The sequence below is a fragment of the Chamaea fasciata genome, unplaced genomic scaffold (assembly GCF_029207755.1).
Source record: "Chamaea fasciata isolate MVZ Bird 193981 ecotype frontalis unplaced genomic scaffold, bChaFas1.0.hap1 SCAF_3, whole genome shotgun sequence".
NCBI lineage: Eukaryota > Metazoa > Chordata > Aves > Passeriformes > Sylviidae > Chamaea > Chamaea fasciata.
Genome location: NW_027094088.1, coordinates 83,683,131 through 83,693,343, shown reverse-complemented (window position 1 = coordinate 83,693,343; position 10,213 = coordinate 83,683,131). Strand labels below are relative to the sequence as shown.

The 10,213-nt window shown below is 40.7% G+C and overlaps 1 protein-coding gene across 1 annotated transcript in view; it reads left to right on the top strand.

The window, feature by feature from the left end:
• Window positions 1-304: 304 nt before the first annotated feature.
• The window catches only part of CD109 (CD109 molecule), a 71,309-nt gene continuing 61,400 nt past the window's right edge, over window positions 305-10,213 (top strand). Inside the window, exons 1-2 of the mRNA XM_066180314.1 lie at window positions 305-345; window positions 400-560. Coding sequence (XP_066036411.1) covers window positions 305-345; window positions 400-560 — 202 coding nt within the window. The remainder of the gene's footprint in view (window positions 346-399; window positions 561-10,213) is intronic.

The following is a 10,213-nucleotide window of genomic DNA, read 5'->3' as shown; positions in this document are numbered from 1 at the left end:
GGTCCGGCGGTGATGTCCGCTTCTTCCTCCTCCTCCTCCTCCTCCTCTGCAGCTCCGCGGCGGCGGGGTACGTGAGGCTGGGACGGGTGGGGGCGCGGGGCACCTCACCTTCCTTCCCTCCCGCCCGGCACGGGGGCAGCGCGGGCAGCGCAGCGCTCCCCGGAGCTCCGGCGCCCGCCTGGCAGCCGGTGCCGAGAGCGGGCAGAGCAGCGCTGCCCGCGCACCGCCCTGCGCGCCCGCGGCGGCCGGGGGACAGCATCCCCGCCAGCCTCCGCAGCGGAGAGCAGCAGCAGAGCTGGGCAACATGTGTCGTATGTCTGTATATGGACGCAGTTCCTTTTTTTTGTGAGTGTTTTTCACTCCCTGCCCTTTCTCTCTCTGCCCGTTTGGACTTTCCAGACCTACGTTCCTTGTGGCAGCTCCCTGGAACATCAGGCCTGGAGTAAACTTGACTGTTGGGGTAGCTCTGCTGCCGGACAGCCCAGCACAGGTCGCCGTAAAGGGAGAAGTGATCAGAGATAACGAGACCATCTTGAGCAGGGAAGTGGTCTTTGAGAAAGGTAAGAAAAAAATGGACTTGTTCGGAGAGTATTTCAGTTTGCCTTCTCACAGAAATATTTTGTTCCTCCCAAAATATCACAGCTTCTAAATGGTACTAAAATAGGAAATTTATTTTACCAAGTAGGAGTCGCTATGGGAAAATAGTCTTGTACACTGCTGGCTCTGTTTGGAGTTGGCAACTGAGCTGGATGTGAGTGATTGCATGGGTGTGCTAACTGTCTGTAAACTCTGAAAATAATCAAATAGTAGTAAAGTGTGATGGATGTGGGATTTCTGAGGAGCCAGGAAGTACTCTGGACCTTGTAGTGGGGCCGCTGTAGAAGTCGAGGAAGAGTTGCTTACTGGTAGCTGTTAAGGTGCAAAGTTAAGGAAGCGTGGGGAGAACGGAATGGGTGGAACAAACAAGGTGATACAGCAACTGGAGCTGCTTCTTCATGCCCTAAGAAAGTAACGATCTGAGGACCACAGGAAAATGAAGATGACTGTGTCAGACATTGGAAGCTCTGTGCATTTGAAGAAACAGGAATTTTTAAGGATCAGGAACTGAATTTGGGGAGGTTGGGGGTTGAAGATAAGTAGACATGAAAAGAGACTGATTTAATCTGTGCCACCAGGCAGGGGTAGTTCTGAATAGCTGAGATATCCTGGCCAATGTTCCTTTTCAGAAAGGTCATCTGGCAACAGAAGCATAGAAATAGCCTACCTGAGATTTGTCCTCATGAGAAATAAATATTTTGTATGGATAGTGCAGCTCTCACATTGCTCTTACTGTAAGGCCATATAAATGAGATCTAAACTGTAGCTTTTTATTTATTAAAAGTAGAGAATCTGAGGGCAGTGTGAGGTACTGAAAAATCTACCCTGCTATAATGCTCTTTCTCTACTGCTTGTGTAATTCTGTTAACGTCTTATAGTTAATATAGGTGCCTTAATTGGAAGCATCAAACCTTCATTTTAAAGCCTTCACAGCCTGTAGAGAAGATTGAGGCTTTGAGTGTGATGGAGTGCATTTGAGCAGATAAAAAAGTTTTGATATAGAACCAAAAGAAACCTAAACCAGCCAGCTTTTGTTATTTTCTTTTGAAAGTCAAATTTTTAAAAAGAAAATAAATTGTCTTCTCCTTTTCTTCCTCTAACTATACTGGCTTTTATTTCCTGCTTCTGTTCTGCTATAACATAGAGTTCAGTGAGCCTTGCATGAGTTTCAGCCTGTCAGTTTTTGTCCTTCTCAACATTAAAAGCCAGACAAGCAACTGGTAATTCCAGGCTTGTGAAAATATGTGGCACTCTATCTTCTGAGCACACAGAATAATGCTTGACACTGGGAGCTGCTGAAGTCGGAGTGAATGGTGGGTTATTAGGAACAGGTATGGCACTGTATCAGACTGGATACATTAAGGAAAAAGGACAAATGCCGTACTGAATTACTAACTTCTAATATTTTCCAGTCTTTTAAATATATCTTTAAATTTTCTATGCTTTTTTACTTGATAAGTGAAACAAAAAACAAACAAACAAACAAAAAGGTGCTGAGCATACTGTGTATTTCCTCTAGCAAAATTCTTAGCATTTAATATGTGGCCATCATTTTTTTTCTAGTCAGGTTATATAATCTGTTAGTCATTTGTTTTTTGTGAACAAATATTTAAGCAAAACTCTTAAAGGCCAGGAAAGGGAACTGCCCTGTAAAAGAGGATGTTGTCTTACAGACATGTATCCAAAGGTGCTACAGGTGTGGATCAGTTCTGACTCAAAGCAAGTTGTCAGAGAGAAGCAAATGCAGCTTGTCACAATGAGAACATAAATCTTTAAAATTTTCATTGAAGAACACAACAATCTTAAGATAAAATATGAAGTGGTATTGTTATAGCTGAACTTAGTCTGTGACTGAAGGAGGACTGGAGGTTTTATCAAACCAGCCATAGTAGTTGAGGGAAAAAACCCAAGCATATCTCCAGGCATGCAAAATCTTCTTTAAATTACATAATTGCTGCACTTATTAGTGCCCAGAAAATGCTGGTTTATCTGTCACTGAATACCTACCTTGGTTAGACTGCACATTCAGTGGCACTGTTGCCTAAGCTGGCTCAGTTGTGCTCATCAAGTCCTTGCATGGTGACAGCAAAAGCGGGGGATTAACTGCTCTGAGAAACTGATCGGACTGAAAAATAAAGTTTTTATTTTGTTTGAATGTTTTTTAGGCAGACAGGCCCCCTTGTTCAATGTGCAAATGTTTGTGCTGATGAAACTGAATTGGAAATTGGTTGCTGGAGACATAGGACAGGCTGAGGACTTAGTTTTTATTGGGGATGTTTATCTGACAGGCCAAGTTCATTCAAGTACTTGAGTGTAAAAGGTATTACATACTTGTCTGTCAAATGCTCCTGCAATTGCCTTAAATTAACGATTCAGCCTGGTTCTCTAGCAGCAGCTCAGTATGATACATACAGTGATCTAAGTTTCTGAGTTAGCTCCATGAGGGGACCTCATTGTGTTAGAGGCATTTTTTAAAATTTCTATAATATAATTCTTGCTTTGTATACGAAATAGAGTGTTTGCCCTCTGATGGTTGATAAAACATTTACTATTCTAATATTAATGGAAGTGGAATTTTGATATCTGAGTGATTCTTGGGCAATTGTCTGTTAGAGAAACACTTTAGCAATCGAGGTTGGTTCCCATCATTATTGTGCTTTTTATATAACTAGGGGAAAATGAATATTAGTAAGTGGCTAGTGGGTATTTGGAGTGAAAGAGATAGTGTGCATGCACATGTATTTAAAGATATTTGGAGCTAGGCACAATATTTAAATGTAAATCTAAATGTACTATATGGGAAGAGAGATTGTTTGTGACCAATATTTTGGTGCCCAAATTAAGTTAATTACATTTAATATAGTGGAAAAAAAACCAACTAAATGTTTGCAAGCGGGAGGTTGCTGCTGCAGGTAAACTTTGTGTGAGCAAGTGTCACCAGGAGAGAATAGGTTTCCATTGCCTGGAGCAGATGCCAGGAAAACACAAAGCACTAACTAAAGCAGTTTTTGTGCACTGTACCAAGCCTTGACACACTTTCCGTGGAGATGCAGTATCAGAACAATCCTCATCCTGATTGAAAATGTCTGCAGAAAGTAACAATGGCTTGTGTGCAACTGGAGCTGTTGGGTTTTCTGTGTCAACAAAGCAAAAAAGAAATTATTGGAATAACAGATGGGCAAGTTAAATTCCCTGCAGAAATAGCTTGATCTTTAGTCATTGCAATGAAGGGTGACTCTTGCTATGCATATTTATCCAGTCATTGATAATAAAGATGTAGTATGAATTGGCAGGAGGTGTTTTCTTACAGGGTTTGCTACCCAGACGTTGCGGTGTGTGTTAGTGTGTGGGAAACCTTATACCTTAATTGTGAGAAGTTCTGAAAAGTCTTTTCTGTGTTGGTGCTAGAATGATTTGGAAAGAATAACTAGCATATTAGTTGGAAAAAAAAGTTTGTTTTCAGAAAAGCTTCTGTGCGTAATGAGGTGTCATCATTTGTCCAACAGAATGAATGTTATAATTCTAAAGAAAAAGATCTCTAAGTGAAAGCTTTTGCTCTGTAAGGTTCAATGTAATGTAGTTAAGGCATGGTGAATGAGAATTATGTGAACTTACTGAAGAATTAGGTTTACAGTAACATGCATAGTTTGTAAATTATTTGTACATGTTAATTAACTTATGCTGCTTTTCTGTATTTTCAGAGAGGAGTACACTTGTTAACAGATGTTACTGAGCTAGAGCATGGTAAATCCTCAGCTAGGATTTATGAGGCATGATAGTTTGTGAGAATGTTTGTCAAGCTCAGACATGTAGTGATCCTCCATAGAGACAATGGAAAATCTCATTTTACCAGAAGGCATGTTTTAAATGCTTAAAAATGATTCTGACCACGTCAGTATGAGAAACAGTGAGAAACACTAGGAATAGTAGGTTGTAAAGTGGCACCTAAATGGGAATGAATGGCCTAAAACCATCTGTCCCTGTTACTAACCTTGAGTTTTCTCTGTACCTTATGTCAGGATAAAATGACTGAGTTATTGGTGACTATGTTTGTGCTAAAAATCTGTGGGGTGAAAGGTTTTGCTGGCAGTTTAGTGGAATGTCTCCTTTCTGCCCAATTTTTCGACAGTCCCTAAAAAGCCAAACAGTGAGAGAGCAGGAGTTGTGGCAATGATTTTGCATCCATAACCTCCGTATCCAAAAGTATGTGTACCTGTGCCTTATGAAAAATAAGTTGTTAAATAGTCAGCACATACACATGACCTATGAAAAATCAGAATGAAGGAAATTTTTTGGGGAAGGAGATATTGGGGCTGGACCCAGAGACAACTGAGCTGGTAGGGAAGAAGCCTCTTATACACTTTAATATTGATAGAGTACATAAAAAAAAATCAAACCCAAAAATATAAAGAAAAAAACAAAACCTGACAGGTTTCTGTGCCTGTTGTTGAATCCGTCCTGCTGACAGGCCCATGAAGTTGTTTGCAGAAAAATAGGAGCAGTACTTGAGCTTTATTTTACTGTTTAGGTGCTGTTTGAGATTCGAGGGAAAGAATCCTTCTGTGACTGAAGGCTTATATGTTTGTACTTGGGGTTTTTCTGGTTACTATGGTCTTTGTGGATATCCAGCCAAGGAGGGTGTGGCAGATTGAGCACTACAGGCTGTTTCACAGTACCTTCAGAAGGGTGGGATAAAACAGAAATGCAGACAGTGGGGCGACTCATACAGACAAGGGAATATTACATGTTCCAGTGTGCAGTTCCCTGTTGCCACTGTGAACTGGAGGGGCTTTGCAGCTTTTAGGAAAGGGAGGAGAGAAAAGAACAAACTAAAGGTTGTGAATTAGGGAAAAAAGAAGTGATGACGAAAACCAGGAATTGTTAGGTAACGTGCTATAAGAAACAAGAAGGTAAGCACAGGGTGAAAATTCCTGAGGGATTCATACTAAAAGGATAAGTTTTAACAGAGCAGAGAGGTAAGAAATGAAGTAACTAAACACGATCTAAAGTGGCCAAAAAAACAACAGAAAAAAGGAAAACCGTATGTAGAAACTGTAAATGAGATCAGATTACAAAGGAACTTAAAGAAGTAGTGTGGGTAACGGAGGACAAAACTGGTAATGCCAAACCATCAGTAGGAAAGAATGTGAAAGATAGTAAGGCAGGGTTTTTAAATGCCATATTGGTGGCAAGAAAGCTAGCAAAGGATGTGGCTTGCTACTCTGATGAGAAGGTTTGCTACTTCTATGGCTTGTTACTCTAATGATTAATGATGCTGAGAGGCAGTAAGTGTTCAGTCTTCACGAAGTTCAACTGACTGTCATGGAAAAGGCTTAAGAATTAGGATACGAAAGGGGAGGAACAATTTAATGAGTACTTTGGTCAAGTAGGTGTTTAGGCTTGATAAAATAGTCTGTAGAATATTTAGGGAGTTGGCTGAAATGAATTTAAAATCTGCTAGTGAAGTTTTGAGAGCATGAGTGAACTGAGAGGTTCTGGAAGATTGAAAACTTGCAAAAAATGTGTTGCACTACGGGTTGGCAAGCGCTGTAGTGGAGAAGAAGCAGGATTTTATTATATTTTGATTTTACTAAGCTTTTGATAGTCTGGCATGGCACTCTGACAAGCCAGCTGGGGAAGCAGGGACAACATGAAATTCTTATTTAATATGTTTGTGGCTGGGTGAAAAATAATGTTCATCAAATAAGTCTAAGTGGCTCACTCTCAAACTGGAAATGAGCTGCCCTGAAACTGTGTTGCTCGGTATGACTGACATGAATGCAATAGAGACAATGTTTATTAGTTTAGTGAAGGGGTGGTAAGGACACTGGGAGAAAGGATTAAATTTTGAACTAATTTTGGCAATACCAGAAATGATTAGGGGAAAAACTGGAGTGTGATTTGCTACAACTAGTGCATAGTTCTGCTTTTGTTGACAGATAAAAGAACATTCCTTTATTGGATGGGAAACAGGGTGATACGGTCTTGCAGAAAAAGAGGTGTGTGTATAGGGGGTGATGGTTTAAATGTAACAGTTGGTGATGGCTTGTAAGTAATACTGTGGTGCTCAAAAAAGAAGGTAAACATTGTACTCAGAGGTATACACAGAAGTGTTTTCTGTACGCTACAAGAAAGTATTCTAGTAATCTTCACAGCCTAATTAAGCATCCTGGGGAATGCTGTGCTTGATTTTTGGCACTCATCATGGAGCCCATGAACCAACTGGAGAAATGCCAGGGAAAGCACAGGGAAAGATCTCCAGGAGACAAGTTCAAACCTGACAGAGGAAGATAGGCCTTCACATGACATGAAAATAAATTGTGGAACTCCATGTCCCAGTTGCTGTGGATGGAAAACACGATTGCACAAATTCACAAGACAAAAGTCCACGAAGGATTGGCCCAGTATAAAGACACACAGATTGCACAGGCTGGGAAGAGTACCCAAGGAAGGATCACTTTGTACCTGTTCGGTTTTTACACTTTTCAGATGTCTGTCCTTGACCATTGCTGGAAATGGGACCTTAGGTTAAACAGGCTTTGGTTTGACCTGGGAGTCTCTTCAACATTTTGGAAAGCATCTGAGGAGAGGCAGGAGGAACTGGGGTGAAGTATCAGGAGAAGTGTGCTATACACCTGCTATGTACTATTAGGTATGTTAAAAGTAGCTTTAAAGAGAAAAGGGTGGGAGATAACAGTGGATGGGTCTAAGGTGATTTCCTCAGTGGTGTCTAGTTAGAAGGAGATCCAAGCTGAAGTATCGAGTTGCTGAAATACCTGTGGAGGCAGCAAGCAGTTGGGAAATTCATGGGTTTCCAGTCATACAGGGTGACTTATTTTCTCACGAGACCCTTATGACAGTCAGCATTGGCAGTGTTGCTGGTTTCCATGCTGTGCTATCCATGACTACCTGTTTGTGAAGGCAGAGTTGAGATCCTGTCAGCAGAGATTGAATAGCAAGTGTCAAGAAATGATGCTGGTTCACCTAGATTCACTGCAGTCCAAATAAGTATGTGCATGGAAAATATGGTTATAGTGACAGACCACTTCTTCAGCTTCCTGGAGGTATAGCTGTGAGGTCCAGGTGCTTATTTTGTATGGTTAGGGGTTTACATTGCCTTTATTTACTGATGAAGGAAGTCTCTGGTATTATTTTTACATATTCAAGTAATTTTATTGCCTCAGAAAAATTACGTGACTTTGTCATCACAGACTTTGAAAGTGTTCCAGAAAATGGAAGAAAACCAACATGAGAACAGTGAGATTCTCCTTTCACTCCCTCTAAGCAGAAATTTCAATAGATTCTGAATGTGTTATTTGCAGTGAATGAATTTGAGAGGTGACTTGACTTTGAAATTTTGCTCCAGTTACAGCAATTGATGTGATGAGGGTGATGTTAATACTGCCAAATGTCTGGCATGCGCAGGCTTAGCCATATTTTGTCCTAATGTGATTTTCCTGTGTTTTAAGTTTGAATAACAGCTGCAGCTGCTTTAAAGTGTCTTGATAGTGGCTTTGTCTGTGTTCATTTCATGGACATCAGAATGGATAGTAAAGGTGGCCAATAGTGCCTTGAAAGCAGGATGTGGAGATGTGTGTGAGTTTGTGTGTTTGTATATAGTGACCAAGGAGATGAAAGGTATTTCACATTTACTTGTGTAAAAGGCTTAAGTCTGAGATTATTCTGAATTGTCTGTATAGTTTCACAGACTGGATCTGATGTCAAGAAAGTTTCCTGTGTAGTATTCAAAAATTTCCTCCCTAAGAGCTGCAAATTTTTAAGTCACGGCAGTATAGTTGTTATAGTATGTTATGGTATGGCAGTGGTAATGTCATATGCATGACAGAAGTCCATGGATGGCTCTCAAGTTTGTCTCAGGAAAAAGTTGAAAAGAGGCTGTACTTGAGTTTAAGCAATGATAGTGCCTGGATAGCTCTCAGAAGGTCTCTGATTAAAAAGATTATTTAGTTTTGGAAATATGAAGCTGTTCTGTTTTCCTACCCAGCTTGCACTGTCTTAGATAAACCAGAGAGTGTTTTCTAAGTATTTTGTTCTTACAACTGGCTGGTCTCTGACTACTCAGCTGTAAGTGGTAATAATATATAATCCATGGAGTTGGTTGGTTGACTCTAGGAGATTGAGTGAAGAATTAAATGTCTGAATTATGCTTTAAGTCTAAAAAGGACCAGTCAGCAGGAAACATACTACTTGCTTGGCAAAGGGGTCATGGATGTGACAGGGTAAGGAAAGAGGTGCTCAGCCATCAGCAGTATCTGTTGGTCTGAGATGGTAGGAAGTGGTGGTTCTGACAATGCTGACATGGGAAAAATGTCTGAATCAATAGGAGGGACAAGCAGAGTTGTTCAACAACATCTCCTTTGCCATGTAAGGTAGAAAGACACAGAGAATGCTGTGGTCAGGGGGCAGAGAAGAGGAAGGACAGTGGCTCTTCTGTTCAGACCTTCTGGTATATCTACATCTGTTCTGTCCTGGCCAAGAGTGTTTCTGGATGTGCTATGGTTTGGTTTCTCCCGCTCTTCTGATCATGGAGATTAGGGAAAAAAATTTGTATTTAGGTGGAGAAGGGTTTTTTTTCCTGGTTGTCAGGAAGATATCCCTACACTTCCCATTGCAGACTGAAGCTAGAACTTGCTAGCAACTGCAGAGTTTGGTAAAACATAGCTTTAATCACAAAAACATCTGTGCATTCTGCATTTCTTCTGTCCTCCAGGTCTGTGGTGTCCTGTCTCTTGACCAGACCCTTAGGTCATAAACTTTGGTCCAGTTTAGATTATTCCTCCTGTCCCCTTACATATTTCTCCATAGGCAGCACTGCTACTTTCCTCCCTCTCCCCATCTATAATTTCTGAGTGCTTGTAGCCTCCAGGTTTGCAAAAACAGCTGAAAAGGATAAGGAGTGGAGGAAATAGGGAGGAGGGTAGGAGGCAGCTGTGAAAGGAAGTGTACATCGTGCTGGGTTTAGGAGGCTTTTTGGAGCAAGTTCTACCCTTTTGCTACAGGCCTGTTTGCCTCATTTGGCTTTGGATGCCAGCCCGAATGCTGACGTCCCCTGGCAATCCCTGTTGTGTGTTTGAGTGCTGTATTGCCCCTCCTTCTGTCATCCCAGCCAAACTGAGCCATAACTTAACAGCGGTGGCTTAAGCTCTGTATTTTGGGCTGTTTGTGTAAATAATCAGTGCTAATTTGGGTGATAGCTTTAGCATGATAGATGAGGAGTAGAACATATTTAAAGCAAACTGTGAACTCAACAGATTTGCAGGTCTTCTTTGAAAAATAAGTGTTTTTCACTTCCTGGACAGCTTGGGCCTTGGTATTACTGCTTTCTTTTTTATTTATTTTTTTTTTTAAATACAAAAATAGTATCTATTTTGGACAGGAATAAAAATCTGGAAGGACATTGAAAAACACTAATTTTTATTTATATGATGTAAGTTCTTGAAATTGATTCAGCAGTAGAAAATAACTCCATTTGCCACTGCAAATAAAATGTTTTTCTGTAAACATATCTTAAGCATGGATATATGAACACAGCTGCCAGAGTAAGGATGTGGCATAATTCCAGTAAATCAATCTGACGTGATTCCATTTATATTTT